The following is a 14780-nucleotide window of genomic DNA, read 5'->3' as shown; positions in this document are numbered from 1 at the left end:
GAGAGAGACAGAGGCGCGTCGGCCGCGGGCTCGGGCGGGGCGAGGCGGATAGTCACCTGGCACTCCCGGGTTCGGCAGGCCAAGCCGTGGTGGCCACTCGCTAGGTGCGGGCCCCAGGGTGGAGGTAAGAGAGGGGCCTGTGACCAAGTACCAATCAGAATCCCCGCATGAGGCTGGCAATACATGATTGGCGGGCTGAATGAGATCAACAGGCTGGCATCTAAAGGCAAGAGAGAAGACCGTGAGCCGGACCACGGCCGCGGAGCCTGCCCGCTGGGCCACCCAGCCCTGTCCTGGCCCAGCCCGGCACTGAGCTGCCCAGCCGGTCTGGCTGACTCTGATGTTGAGAAGACTGGACAGGAGACCGTGGAGAAACATGAGGGACCTACCCCGAGGGCACCTGCCAGAACCAAGCAGGGAGGGGCCACTGTTCATCTCAGACCCTCGGCCGCACCCGGAGAACCTTGCCCCCATAGGGATGGAGCAGGAAGAGGCCAGCAGGCTCTGGGCAGCCTCCAGGCCCCGTCCCAGCTGCCTGGCCAGCCCAGCAGGGGCTCCAGATGGAGCAGGCCTGTGTCTGCATGCAGCCCACCTGTGCACAGAGGCCTGGCAGTGGGACCCCAGGGAAGGCATCTTCTGGGCCACGGGCATTTGGGGCTCTGTGGTCAGGTGGCTCTGGGCCTGGCGCAGGGAGAGGCTGTGCCTTGGGGGGCTGCACCCCTCCCCCAGCCTGTCCTGCCACCTGCCCAGGAGTGAGAATCACAGGGAGGGGGCAGTGACCCGGACCTACCGGCGGGGTGTCCCGGGAGGACCAGGCTGTTGGCCGGCAGCGCCGGGGGCGGGGGCAGTGTCGCAGGGGCAGCGAACATGGCCGCGTGGTGCTGGTGCTGGGCCTGGGAGCGGAGCGCCAGGTGTGAGGTAGACAGGTGCGGGCCCGGCCCGAGCGGCGACAGAGATGCGTGCTTCGTGAGCCCGAGGCTGGCACTGCTGCTGGCGCTGCTGCTCCTGCTGTAGGGATGGGGGCTCAGTGCCAGCGACTGAGGGCGCCCCTACCCACCAGCCTGCCCCAGGGTCTGCGCCCAGGCCCCACCCCCACCTGCCTGTCCCACACGGGCCAGGCCAGGGCCTACCTGAGGCCCAGCAGGCTGTTGTGCACAGCCTGGCCGTGGCCGTGGCTGTGACCGTGGCAGTGGCCGTGGAAAGCGCCCAGGGGGAGAGGCACGTGTGTCGGGAGCGGAGCCCGGGGCTGCGGGGGCACAGGTGGCGGCTGCGGGGTGAGGCGGGGCAGGGCGAGTGTTTCCTTCTTGATCAGCGGGCTGGCAGGGGCGCCGGGCACTGGGCCACTGGAGGGCACAGGGCTGCGCACAGAGGGCAGGAAGGGCGGCTCGGTGCTCAGCTCGCGGCTGCGCTCCAGGCCCGAGATCTTGGGTGCCAGCCCGGCCTTGGCCTCTGACTTCTCGCCTAGCGTGGGGCCTGTGGAGAGAGGCCCCGGAATGAGCCCGTGAGCCCCACAGCCTGCGAGGTCTCAGCCAGGCCCAGCCCCCACCGCCCACTCCCGGGGCCAGCGGAGGGGCGGGCACAGGCCCCGAGCGTTCTCGCAGCAACCCCAGCTGGGGATGCTGTGACCCCATTTTACAGCCACCCTGCGACTCCGTATTTCCTGGCTCCGGGTTCAAGTGACCAGGCCAGGGCCCTGTTCTGTCTGGGCACATTGGATGGGCCTCCCGGCAAAGGGGCCCTTTTCTGTGCTGGGCCTGGTTGCCAGCCCTCTGGGCCCAGCCAGGCCTGACAGGAACACTGTGCACCTGCCTGTCCACACAGGGCCACAGGCTTAGGGCAGGTGAGCCGAGGGGGAGTCCGTGGTGTCCGTGGCGGCCAGCCCACCAGGGGGCGGAGCCCAGGCCAGGGCCATCTGGCTGACCGAGATCCCGTTCCCTCCTTCCCCGTCTTTCCTCACGACTTTCTCTTGGGGACACAGCCTCACTCCCCACAGGGCCCAGCAGACCCCGGAGAACCGGTCCTTCCCGAGGCTGGAGCCCAGCCACGGGTGCTCTTACCTTTCTCGGCTGCCGGGGCAAAGAGCTTCTCGGAGCCCACAGATGCCTGGAAGAGAGAGGAGGGTCAGAGCCAGGGGGTAAACGGCCCTGAGCCCTGCCCTGGCGCCAGGGATCAGGTCTGGGCAGGTTTGTGAGCCATAGCCCCACGTGGGAGGGTGGCTACGGACTCGGGAGCCCGGGCTCTGCTGGCCTCCTGGTGGGTGATGGAGCAGAGCACACAGTGCCCCACCCACAGCCAGGACGGCAGGACACGGCCCGCCATGCCTCAGACCTCCCTGCACCAGGCCCGCCACAGGCCTGGGGACCATGGCCACAGTGCTGTGCCCAGGGCAGCGTGGACTCCGGGGCTGGGCAAAGAGGAACGTCCCCACCTCACCACTCCTGGGAGGCAGCCGCGCGAGGGCGATCGGGGTCGGGACGTGGAGTCCCCCCATAGACCTTCCTCCCTGGCTGCTTTTTTAAACACCTTCCTGGACTGTACGCCGCGTACCACACGGTTCACCGCTGAAGGCGAACAGCTGACAGGTTTCAGTGCCCTGAGCAGCCTTCACCGTGATTGGTGCCCCACATTCTCGGCACCCACACTCATCTCCCAGCCCTCCCTCTGCTGGGTCTGCAGATGCCCCCACCCTGGACTTTTGGGTGCACACGGTAGCCAGGGGCTGCTGTCGGTGGGCTGACCGAAGCACCAAAGGTGCACCCCATGAGGACATCCCCCAAACTGGAACCAGGAAGAACAAGGCAGCAAACGCATCCTGAACACACTGCTGACGACAGGCAGGGGTGGGACCCGTTGGCACAAAGGTGGGAGGGAGCAGGCAGCACAGGCCCCACCTCCCTACCCGACTGAGGGGCAGTGGAGGGTCTCCCCTCCCTGCCCGACCACGGAGCCACCTGTGACCCCTCACCCACCCACAGGACACAGGCACCACTGCTGTGACCTCTTCCTGTGTTTTTTTCCGGCACCTTCTACATGGTGAGTAGCAGCTGATAGGTTGTTAGAGCCCGGCTGAGTCCCCATGGGGGTGGGAGGCTACCTGAGCTGGGGGGGAGCACGGGGGAGGGGAGCTGGTGTGAGAGTGGGTGTGCCGCGGGTGGGCCCGCCCCCAGCAGCCCAGCAGCCGGGTCAGAAGGGAACTGCAGACCAGTCCCTCAGAAAGCCCAGGTCGGGGTTGGGGCAAGTGCATCTAAGGCCGCAGGCCTCCCAGCCCCACCGCCGCCCCCCCACCCCCCACCCCCCACCCCCCGGGTCGGGTTCGGTTCAAGGACCCAGCCCAGAGCGCCCGGCCAGGAGGTGGGGCCCAGGCACCCGGGGAGCCAGGGGAGTGAGGGCAGGGGTGGGAGAGGCACCCTCAGCCCCCTGGGATGCCGTCCTGGATGAGGGAGGCCGCTCTCCCAGCTCCATCAGTCCTCTCGTCCGGCTGCCGCAGTGAAAGTTTGCTCAGGGAAGCCGAGAGATCCCGGGTCCGCTGGGGCCCTGGGCAGGGGCAGGCGGGCTCCCCCCAGAGGCCTGGCACCTGGCGGGGCTCAGTCACGCCCATGTGGAGGTGGGGGCCCCTCCCAGCGTGTGTCCAGAGGCCGCCTGCACCCGGGTCCTGGTCCTTCCTATTCTGCAGCGACCCGACCTGGGACAGTCACTTCCTGGGATTAACTACTGAGCCGTGACCCCGGGAGCCGGCTGGGGTGGGAGCCAGGGGTCACTCCAGGTCACAGTACAGGCGAGAGGTCCCGGCTGCAGGGTCAGGGCAGCACTGACTTCTGGGGGGAGCAACCCCTGGCGGCCACCGCGCTTGGTCTTTGGACTCCACCGGCTGGGCAGCCTCGGAGGAGACACGCGCACGGCTCCGCTGGCCGCGCCCCGCCCCAGACAAAGAACCCCGCTGCGGCCCGGGACCGGGTGGCCAGGCTGCGCCAGGGCGCAGACAAAGGCGCGCCGCCCCCCACTACGCCCACCCCGCCTCCGCCGCCGGGCCCCCAGCACCTGGCCTGCCCGGGACCCCCAGCCGGACTGCACCCCGCACCAAGCGCGCCTGGTCAAAGGCGCTGGGTCTTCCCGCGCCCGGCTCCTGAGAGAGACGGGGACGCAGCACGGGGGCCCTCCTGCATCTGCTGCTCTGGGGGGACGGCTGCTCTCCGGCCCCGGCCCCCCGAGTCCTGAGTCTTTCCCCGAAGCCTCCGCCGCGAACTCACTGCCGGCGCCCGGGTTCGGCGCGCTCCGCAGGCGATCGCAGCGAGTCCTCCGGACGCGGACGGCGGGTCCCCCCACCCCGAACTCGGCTTATCGGGTGCCCCTCCCGCACCCTCCTAGCCAGCACCCAGGCCGGGGGCGCAGGTCCGCCACGCCGCTGGGGCTCGGGGTGCTCTGCGATGCTCGGGGCCCCAGGCCCGACGGGCGTGGCGGAGGGCGCACCGCTGGCGGCACCGGAGGAGGCGAGGAGCTTGGCGGGCGGGGCGGAGGCGGGGCGCGGGCAGGCCCGACTAATCCAGCCCCGAGGCGCGGATCTGCCCGCCTGGCTGCTGCTCGGTCCCGGCGGTCGCCACCCCATCGCCGCTCCCAGATCAGGGCGAGTATGGATGCTCCCACGCCCAGTGTACCGAGGGGGAAACAGCCAGGGAGCAGTGAGGTCAGTGCCTGAGGCTGGAAGGACAGCGCCCCACACCTGTCCTATGCCAGCTCTGCCCTCCCTGCTCCTGAGAGAGACGAGGGGTGCAAGGGGGAGACACCAGCAGGCCGACACCCGGGCCCTGGTAGGCGGAAGCCGGTCCCACCGGACTCCAGAGCAGCAGGCAGGGCCAGGCAACCCTGCGGGTGATGTGGGGAAACCCAGGCAGTCACTGGGATGGAGGGCGCCCACCTCTAAACTGCCGTGGCCCCGCCTGTCGCGGGAGGACACACCTCCGTCTCTGAGGAGGTGGCCTTGCTCGGCTCATCCCAGGCCACAGGCACCATGAGGGCCCCAGTGAGCAAAGGGAACAGGCTCGGAGGAGGGGGCTGGCCAGGGAGCCGGACTGCTGTCCACGGAGGGCCCAGCCCCGTTCCCGCAGCCCCGGAGCTGGCAGAGGCCGAGCGCTGGGAGCATGACTTGGCAAGGCGTCTGGCAGAGGCTGGACAGACAGACATCCCTTGAGGGAGGGTTGTGGCCACAGACAGGGGATGGGAAGGAGTGCTGGCCAGCCAGCCACCTGGCGGGCCACTTGGGCAGACGACAGGCAGCCAGCCCAGGCCCAGCTGGCCCCCTAATGAGCCCCACACAATTTTCACCCCATATTTTTCCAATAAAAAAAGCAGTTAGACGCAAACCACCGTGTGGTGGGCGGGCCATCTGGAGGAGGTGGGAGGACCATGGCGGCGAGAGGGCTGGGGTGGGGGTGGGAGGTCTGCAGCACTGACTGGACAGCGAGGTCGAGGGCAGGGCCTGTGCATCAGGAGGGCGGACGGGAGGGTATTCACAGGGGAGGCTGGAAGAGGTTTTCTGTCTTCTGTCTGCAGGCCAGCCTCCAGGGCTGCTGCTGGCTGAGAGGGAACCTCAGACCCTGGCAGGTTTGGGACGAGCGAACTGGCCAGAAGCACGGGGCCCAGGCCTCCCTGTGGCCCATCCAGAGAGGCCTTGGGGGGCTGCCCGCCTGGCCTGCTGTCCCCGTGCCCAACACCTGCTGAGTCTGTGCAGACAGACCCAGGGCACAGAGCAGCTCCCCGCTCTCTTGCCCACCCAACCTGCACATTCAGCTGCCCCTTCTGGCCTGTCCCTCCAGAGCAGCCACGCTGGTTCCGGCCCTCTATGCGTCAGGGAACGTGACACGCCAGCCTGTCCCAACTCTGTGGGCATGAGTCCCAAGGGCCCAGCAAGGGGCAGGGAGGTGCCTGTGGATGCCAAGCAGCTGCTTGAGGCCAGGCACTGCTGCAGGTGATGCTGGTCTCCCCTTCTGCGCCCTCACAGTCACACACCGGAAATGCCGGAGGCACTTGCCTTCCTGCCTGCACCAGCCCCCCAACCCCCAGATCCGTGACCGGCCTCACCTGGCCGGTGCCAGAGAAAGGAAGTTGGGTGCCCAGGGGGCAGAGGCCCTTCTCTCTGCTTGGGGAGGAATCCTCACGGGTCAGCCTGGCTGCAGTAGGGAGAGCAGGGTGGGTGGCCACTTGGTCCACGGTCCCAGGCGAGTGTCCACCGGGCCTGCCTGATGGGCCTGCAGAGGGTTCCTCGCTGCCAGAGACTGAGCTGGGGCAAGGAGGGCGGGAACTCGGGTCTCTTGCCACCCAGCTGCTCACCACCCCAACTCTGGGACCATCGTGTGTCCATGGAGGATGCTGAGGGGCTGGACCACGGTGCCCCTGCAGCCAGGAGGCCGAGCCCTGAGGACACCTGGCGAGGCCCTGTGGCAGGGGCCGCCCGGGGTGGTGGCGCCGGATGCACCTGGAACAAAACCTGAACTTCATGCTGTGATTTACGCCACGTGGCCTTCTGGGCTCACCCTCTGCTCCAGCCCCCGGGATGCGTGCACCCTTGTCCCTGCCTCGCCCTGCAGAGGTGCCAGCCCTCATGATCGACGGAGTGGGAAAAGAGGGCGCAAATGACACGGCTGGTGCCACAGCTGCCTCCTCGGACCCAGACGAGACTGAGGGTGGAGCCACATGCCACGGACGGCCACAGGGACAGACAGCTATTTTCACTGTCGAGTTTGGTTTCTGTTGCAGCAGCAGCAGCTCCTAACTGAGGGCCGTGTGCAGGGTGGCTGGCCCCTGCTCCCTGAAGCCAGGAGGGAGGGCTGGGAGTCAGAGCTGCTGTGAGGGATGTGTCCTGGCTAGACCTCGGGGTGCAGGGAAAAATTCGCCAAGACCAGCACTGACGGGGCCAGGCAGGCGGAGCTTGTGGGCAGCAACTGTAGTGCTGGCCGATGGGGGCCCGTGGACGGAGCAGCCAGCAGCCTCAGGAACCCTCCCTCTGCCCCTCAGAGCAGCCCTTGGCTTCAGAGAGCATTTCCAAAAAGTGGTTCCCAATTAAAGGAGGCGCTGAAGGTGATGTGCCCAGGTGCCCAACCGGACTGATTACAGACGGGGTGACAGACAACTCCTCGGGAAGACACGTCCCAGCACCCGGGCGCTGTGGGCAGTGGGACCCACAGGCGTCCCGCAGGCCCCAGGGTGGCGGAGGGGAGGGACCTGGGCCCCAGGACACGCTGGCCACCTCTGCCATCTTCCCTGCGGGCCAGACCACAATGGCGACCCCTTTCAGGGTTTTGGGGCCAGCTCCCCTTGGAGGCCCGTCCTGGGCATCTCAGACCTCGCCTGTCTACACTGCTCCTCCGTCCCATCCCAGGCCTTGGGACAAAACACTCGCTCTCAGCTGCCCACCACCTCCATGGCTGTCACCTGGCCCCCGGAGTCCTCTGCAGGCCTGTCCAGCCCTCTCCACACCTGCATGGGCTTGTCCACTGAGCACCAGAAGGACCGTCTGCCCAACGTGGCCAGGACACGGAGCCGAGAGCCACATACCAGACCTCCCAACGGAACTCACTTCGTTTCACAGAAACCTGACCCAGCACCAGGCAGCGCTCAGCGGGCCCTCCAGGCCACCCCCCGCCAAGCGCCCACAGGCACATCGTCCGCAGGGCCTGCGTGCCCAGCCACCCTGGAGCCCCCACAGGCACGAGGGGTCCCAGCCTGCCTGCCTCACCACCTGCGACTCCTCAGCGGGACACTGGCTTGTTTGCCGGCCCAGGTCCCAGCTGTGTGACCAGGTGCCCCGACCCCACAGGAGCCCCAGCACCTTCCTGCCAGGTCTCCAGGGCCACCTGTGGGTCGAGTCAGCTGGGGGGGGGTCCGTAGGGCTTACCTTGTCGTCCCCGTCACTCTCGCTGTCACACTGTGGGGAGAGAGAGGGGAGTTAGTGCCATGAGCCCCACAGGTGGCCAGGCGAGTTCATGGGAGGCCACAGGCTCACACCAGAGAGGGGAGGTGGGAGGGACGGAGGAGGCTCTGCAGACCCACCCCCCGACTCTGAGCCTCAGGCCTGGGGGGGGTCCTAGGCCAGTGGGACCAGGAGCCCAGGCTGCAGGGGCCCCTCCTCACCCCAGGCCCAGCGGGTCCAGCCTTGGGCAGCTGAGCTCTATGAAGGAGGCAAGGAGGGCGAGGGGTGGGGGGTGAGACCCCTGGGAAAGATGACGGGTCAGGACAGGCCTGGCCAGAGGCGCCGCCATCAGGGAGGGGTCGGGGTGCCCACCTGCTTGCCCTGAAGCTGTGCCGAGTAGAAACTGCCCCACATTATTAGTGCAGCAGGTGAGGAAAGACCGTGATAAACAAACCTGTTTCTTGTCAGTCAGCAGAGCTTTAAAGAGCAAGACTGTTCTAGAAGCCACAGCAATTCCCCCAAAAGGACATAAAGAAGGAAAGCTCTTCCCAGCAACTGCAATTAGGACACGCTCCCGTCAAGTGAGTGACGTGGCTGAAAACACCTCCCTGGGTGCCCTGTCCACGAGCGTCCGACGGGCTGTGGGGCAGAGGCCACCTGAGTGGCTCAGCAGGGGCCGGGGCTGGGAGCAGCCAGAGGGGTCGCGTTGAAAGGCCGTTTCATCTGGGTCTGGGCTCTGCCCGTGCCAGCCCAGGCCTGTGTGGCTGGCAGGAGGGGGCAGGAGACAGGGCCCCTGGCGTCCCGCTGGGGGGGAACCACCGCGGACTCACTGGCCTACAATGGGGGACTGAGGCAGCTGTCGGGCACCACACAGCGACTCCTGCGTGGTGGCTGGGAGGGGACTGAGGCCCGGGTGTCGCCCCAAGGGCCCGGCCCCTCGGAGCAGGAAGTCAAGGCTGCGCCCAGTTAGTTATGCAGAACCCCAGGAGGGTCCTGCGAGCCCTGGCTCACTCAGCCAATTCACTTTCTGTGGGTGTTTAGGCTTCAAAGCAAACAGAGCACTGATCACTCCGTGAGCGAGCTGAGGGCCCAGCACAGGCACCTCCGCCAGCAAAACCCGAAGCGGAAACCCACACACGTGACCTGTTACAGGTGGGCCAGCGAGGACGAGGGCTGCCTCGGCCTGACCAGGGGCTTCCCCTAACGGCCTGACCCCTCAGCCCTTGGCCCTCAGTCCCCAGGGCGGGGGGGAGGGGGTGTGTGCCTGCCAGCCCATGAGCACATCCACTGCCAATGGGCAGCCTGCCTGCCGTTCCCCGAGCCCTGGTCCGTGCCCCACGTGACTCCCAAGGCAAACCTGACGTCTCTGTGTCTCCACAGGCCCGAGCCCCACTGTGACTGTGACACACACACATGCACACAGACATGTGCACTCAAGTCACACGCGTGTGATGGGCAGGGTCCGCCTGGGCCCGTGTGCTGCTCCTCTGGCTCTGGCTCCTCCACGCACTCTGCTCTGACCCCCTCTAACCTCTCCTGTCCCCAGGGCCTCCCTCCGCAGCTGCCAGGAGAGATTTCTGGGTCCTCCTCAACCTTCTGGCCTGTGGCCTGAGGAGCGCTGGCTGCCGTGATGAGTCAACAAGTGCGTGGGGACGGCCAACAGTCGCCACCCCAGGGTCTCGTGGGGCCTCCTATGCTCAGGGGCCAGGCCTCCCTCCCCTGTTCGCGGCTCCCCACTGCCCGCGGGGCCAGGGGAGTTAATGGGCCTGTGTCACAGAATGAATAAAACATGGCCCAGCCCTGCGCCCGTGGCTGACCTGTGGTGGAGTCGACTGTATTAATACATTCTCGTGTTGTCAGACTCGCAGCGCTAACTGCCTATGAATTATTTATCGACACAGAAAGTCTTAACCAGAGCAGCGCTCGCATTAATCCCACCCGGAGCCCGGCGGCCTGGCCTGTCCGTGTAATTGAATCTCAGCTCCCAGGGCCCAGCCCGCCCTGGCTCCTGGTGCAGGTGCTGGGCCTCGAGGGCCCCGTGGCTTGTCCAGAGCTTCCAGGTCTTGCTCCAGGGACAGGCCACGGCTCAGGCACAAGGGGCAGCACGGTGGGTCCGAAGCTGGTGGGGCAGCACTGCAGTGGGATGCCCCGCGGGCACCCTCCCACCCAGGGCCTTGGTGTAGGAGAATCGCCCAGAGCCGAACCCAGGAAACAGCCAGATGCAGGACACACAGCCACGCGTGGGCGGAACCTCAAAGTGTCCGGGAACCTCTGGGCAAGTGGCTGGAGGAAGGGCCGTGCCAGGCTGGGGGGTGGGGTGGGGCGGGCATGTCTCAGTGGCTTCTCCCGCAGTCCCACAAAGCGATAGAGCTCAAATCCACGGCCCACCCACCGCCTGACCCCACACCGTCCAGTGGGAGCGGGGGCGGCACACCTGGGCCACCCTGTTAGGACCCGGCCCCGCAGCACAGGCAGGCCGGCCGTGAAAACAAACCAACCAGGCGGTGGGGCTTTTACAGACAGTGGCAGTGCCCCCCAATCCGGTCCTCCTGTGTGGAGTACCAGGTGCCAGGGCCGGGGGGGGGGGGGGGGGGGGGAGGTGCCTGATGGGGGGCGGGGGGGGGCCAGGTGCCTGGGGTGGGGCGGGGGGGGAGCAGGTGCCTGGTGGGGGGGCGGGTGGGGGCAGGTGCCTGGGGTGGGGCGGGGGCGGGGCCAGGGGTGGGGGCAGGTGCCTGGGGTGGGGCGGGGGGCGGGCCAGGTGCCTGATGGGGGGCGTGGGGGGCCAGGTGCCTGGGGTGGGGCGGGGGGCGGGGCCAGGTGCCTGATGGGGGGCGGGTGGGGGCAGGTGCCTGGGGTGGGGCGGGGGGCGGGGCCAGGTGCCTGATGGGGGGCGGGTGGGGGCAGGTGCCTGGGGTGGGGCGGGGGGCGGGGCCAGGGGTGGGGGCAGGTGCCTGGGGTGGGGCGGGGGGCGGGCCAGGTGCCTGATGGGGGGCGGGTGGGGGCAGGTGCCTGATGGGGGGCGGGTGGGGGCCAGGTGCCTGGGGTGGGGCGGGGGGGGGGGCCAGGTGCCTGATGGGGGGCGTGGGGGGCCAGGTGCCTGGGGTGGGGCGGGGGGGCGGGCCAGGTGCCTGATGGGGGGCGGGCGGGGCCAGGTGCCTGATGGGGGGCGTGGGGGGCCAGGTGCCTGATGGGGGGCGGGGGGCGGGCCAGGTGCCTGATGGGGGGCGTGGGGGGCCAGGTGCCTGGGGCGGGGCGGGGGCCATGCTGCCTCTGGCCTCCACAGCTCTAGATCTCCATTGCTGTTTCATAGGGAAGCCCCCAGGCCCGTGTCTGCGGAGACAGCGCACGTGTTTTTGGTTGCAAGCAACCGAATTAGGAGAGTTACTCTCTAACTAGTACGGCTGACAAGCATCTGACGGCTGTGCAGGGCTGCGAGAGCGTCTGTGCGGGGCTGCGAGCGTCTGGGACAGAAGCTGCTGAGGATGCGCAGTAGCTGGGGATTTGCTGGGGAAAATCTGGGCAAATGAAGCCCCTTTGAGTGTCGTCTATGAGCCAGGTCAGAGGGCAAATGCCAGTGTCGCCTAGAGCGGGACGCTGCTGGGAAGGGAGGACAACCACACACACACACACAGGTGACACGGGGCACATGCCTGCAGAACGACAGTCACTTGCACAGGTGCATCCACACCACCCAGACACTCACATGCAGATACACATGTGAGGCATGCACACACCCACTCACACATGCATGCGCATCTGCTACACCCAGACACACGTGCAGATGAACACGCATGCGGGGCACAGAACACAGACGGCCCAGAGATAAATAGAACTTCTAGGTGCAGGCAAACACGGCCCCATCAGGGCCACATGAAGATGTGCATGTGACAGGCATGTCAACATGCAAGCACATGACACACCAGCCACATGCACACACAACAGAGGGGCCAGCCTGCTGCTGGGCGTGCTGGCCCCGCCCCCTCCTAATCACCACCCGGCTCTCCCCATCTGGCCGGCCTCACACAGGTCACCGACGCCTCCGCCCGGGTCTGCCTGCCTGTGCTGCTGGGGCCGGGCCCTGGCACAGCTCCCAGTTGACTGCAGTGTGGGGAGCCCAGGTGCTAGTGGTGACTGGTGACCGGTGACCGTGAGGACTGACAGGCACCAGGCTGCAGTCCCGGGCGGTCCTTCCCTGGAACACCGCTGGGTGGGAGGGCGGCTGGGGCTAATGGGTCAGTCACACCCATAAAAAGCCGCCCTGCAGCTCGGAACTTGGTAAACCAGGGCCGGCTGGGCCGGCCAACAGCACACCTGGCACCTGGCTTTCGCGGCGCTCGGCCTCCTGATACTTCAGGGAAAAGGAATAACGTCCTGAGGACCAGTCTGTTCCCCAAGGATGGGGGTGGGGGCAGGAAGGGGAGCCCTGCACAGCCAGCCTGCCCAGGCCAAGCGAGGTACTGGGGGGGGTGGGGAGGGTCACTGGGGAACGGCTGCTCCATGCCCAGGACCCCCAAGTCCAAGTGCCACCCGACAGGACCCTCTCCCTCGGAACCTCCGCCCCCTCAGCCCATCTCCAGCCCTGTGCACACCCCTTTCGGGCCAGCTCTGCCAACAAGACCACCCTGGGGTCCGCCCCGGGCAGGGTTCCGATGGGGGCTCCGGAGGGGACAGGACACGCAGGGAGAGAGGGAGAGGGACAGAGGTTCGGGGGAGGAGGGGACTTACGGAATAGCCTCTGCCCGAGAAGGCCTGCGCTGAGCTCTGCAGAAGGAAGAAAACATCCGTAACCAGGGTAACCAGGCTTGCAGCCCCACCGCCACCCGCCCTCTGAGGCCCACCCCAGGGCCCGTCTGAACTGTCAGGGCACCCCTGTCCCTGGGCATAGACGCCGTGACCCTGAGACAGGCCCAGAGACCACGCCCTGGGCCCTGGCGGGAACCAGGGGTTGGGGGTCAGGACCGAGGACACAGCTGGGCCTCACAGACCCAGGGCCCCATTCGGACCTTCGCCCGGAGACCCGGATATGGCCCAGCCATCACCCTCACACACAGGCGGCAAAACCCAGGCCCTTCAACTCTGAGCCAAGTGTCGGCCCCCAGAGGGCCTGAGTTCCACACGTGCTCTGTCCTCACTGGGTTGGTCCTCCTGGGGCCAACCCTCCCAGGGGGGACGCCCCTCTGTGCCTGCCAGCCTGCTCCGTGCCACCCCCAACCTCCCAGAGACTGGGAGGGGAGGCGCGGGAAGACTTTTGGGAGGAGCTGGACGGGGGAACTCCGGCCTCGGAGTCAGGATGAGCTGTGGCCTGGAGGCCGTGGGAGGAAGTGGTTCGGAGGTGGGTCTCACCCCTGCCTCACAGGGAGGCCCCCAGGGCTGGCCCCCAAGGCACAGGCTAGCGGGATGGGGCTGGGGGGGGGGGACCCGCAGACCAGGGCCTAGAGCACACTGGGCACTGAGCCTGCTCCCGTCTGCACAGGGACCCGTCCCGCCTGGGCTGCAGCTGTGGGACGCCCCGCTCCCCAGGCAGACCCCTGCCAGGTCCTCACTCGGCTCCTGGGTCCCCGCTGGACAGACTTCGCCCTGGCAGCCTCCAGCCTGGAGGCCCTGCTGACAGACGAACGGACGGACAGGGTGGCTGGGCTGCGGCCGCCCTACCTTGCGCCCAGAGTCCGCTTCCTGCTTCCAGGCCAACACTCAGAGATGGAACTGGGCGGCCCTTTTCCCATCTTGTGGGAAAGACCAAGCCGGCAATCAGCCTCCAGCAGCCTCGGCCTCACCGCTCCCCAGGCCTCCATTTAAATGATAATGAGGAAAACTCACTCCTTCAGCCTCCAGGGCAGTCACGCCTGAAGCTGGGGGTCCAGTCTGGGCCTCCTCTAGGGCCTCCCAGGGCCCCCCCCCCCCTATTCCTAGCCTTCCTCCAAGCTCTGGGACCTGAAACCCCTGGGGTCAGGGCCATCTGGTCTGGTCTCCCCATCGCTGGCCAAATCCCGGGTCAGCCCCTCACGGGATCCCAGGCCCCTCCCACCTCCAGGGCCCTGAGCTCAGGGACCTCCTTCCAGGACAGCGAAGGCATCCCCAGACTCAGGCCACCTCAGCATCAGGCTGAGGCCAGCAGCCACCCCTGCCCACCACCCCAAGTCCGAGCCATTTCGCTCCCAGAGCCCCTGCCTCCAGTCCAGTCCTGCCACCAGAGTGTCCAGCCTGTGCCTGCCCGCTGGACAGCGGGCCCCCACCTGACCCCGGCCCCGCCAGCCTCGCTCCTCATCTAACTCCCTCCCGGCGGAGCCCTGGTAAGTGAGAAGCTGTTTACTGAGCGGCTGGCGGGTCTGCGGGAGGAAGGCTGCCCCAGACTCCCTGGGTCTGGGTACTCACGTCACTGAGCTGGTCCCGGGAGGCGCTGAGCCGGGAGCTGGTGGCTTCGCGGAAGCCCTCATCCTCGCTGTGGCGGTCGCCCCCTCTGGACAGGACAGCCTTCACCTGGGGACAGAGAGAGGGCTCAGCAAGCAGCCTGAGCCTCCGCACACCTGCTGGGGGAGGGGGGGCCAGCTCCACCCGAGGGGGCAGCCCAGGGGGGGCAGGCACTGCATGTGGCCCAGCTGAGTGGAGCCCAGACAGGAAGGACACACAAGGCTCAAGGACAGGAGTCTGCAGCTGGCTCTGTCCCCTCCCCAGTGGTCGCCGCACCCCTTCCCTACACCAAGCAGGGTGGCAACTCCTCCCCCTCTCTTCAGACCCCCCACAATCCCAGGCTGGCATCAGGCCGCAGGGCTGGGTGTGGACGGCCACAGGCTGTGTGACCCAGGGCCATCACTCAGCCTCTCTGTGCCTGTCCTGTCACCTGCGGCAGCTCCTGCTCTTCACACAAAAGCCTCCCTGG

At 67.6% G+C, this 14780-nt stretch overlaps 1 protein-coding gene across 16 annotated transcripts in view; it reads right to left on the bottom strand.

Moving 5' to 3' along the window:
• The window catches only part of FBRSL1 (fibrosin like 1), a 33778-nt gene that overhangs the window by 6476 nt on the left and 12522 nt on the right, over nucleotides 1–14780 (bottom strand). For 7 of the 16 annotated variants that reach the window (XM_036303391.1, XM_036303398.1, XM_036303403.1 and 4 more), the window contains 7 exons: nucleotides 14276–14380; nucleotides 12629–12664; nucleotides 7889–7918; nucleotides 2058–2103; nucleotides 1131–1473; nucleotides 791–1008; nucleotides 152–220 (listed from right to left, as the gene is read on the bottom strand). In XM_036303391.1, coding sequence (XP_036159284.1) covers nucleotides 152–220; nucleotides 791–1008; nucleotides 1131–1473; nucleotides 2058–2103; nucleotides 7889–7918; nucleotides 12629–12664; nucleotides 14276–14380 — 847 coding nt within the window. Of the gene's footprint in view, nucleotides 1–56; nucleotides 221–790; nucleotides 1009–1130; nucleotides 1474–2057; nucleotides 2104–7888; nucleotides 7919–12628; nucleotides 12665–14275; nucleotides 14381–14780 lie in introns of all 16 variants that reach the window. The other 9 variants (XM_036303402.1, XM_036303406.1, XM_036303395.1 and 6 more) reach the window with 7 other exon arrangements.

This window comes from Myotis myotis, unplaced genomic scaffold (assembly GCF_014108235.1).
Source record: "Myotis myotis isolate mMyoMyo1 unplaced genomic scaffold, mMyoMyo1.p scaffold_m19_p_37, whole genome shotgun sequence".
In the NCBI taxonomy this organism is placed as follows: Eukaryota; Metazoa; Chordata; class Mammalia; order Chiroptera; family Vespertilionidae; genus Myotis; species Myotis myotis.
Note: the sequence above shows the minus strand (reverse complement) of the source record. Positions and strands in the feature narration are given on the sequence as shown.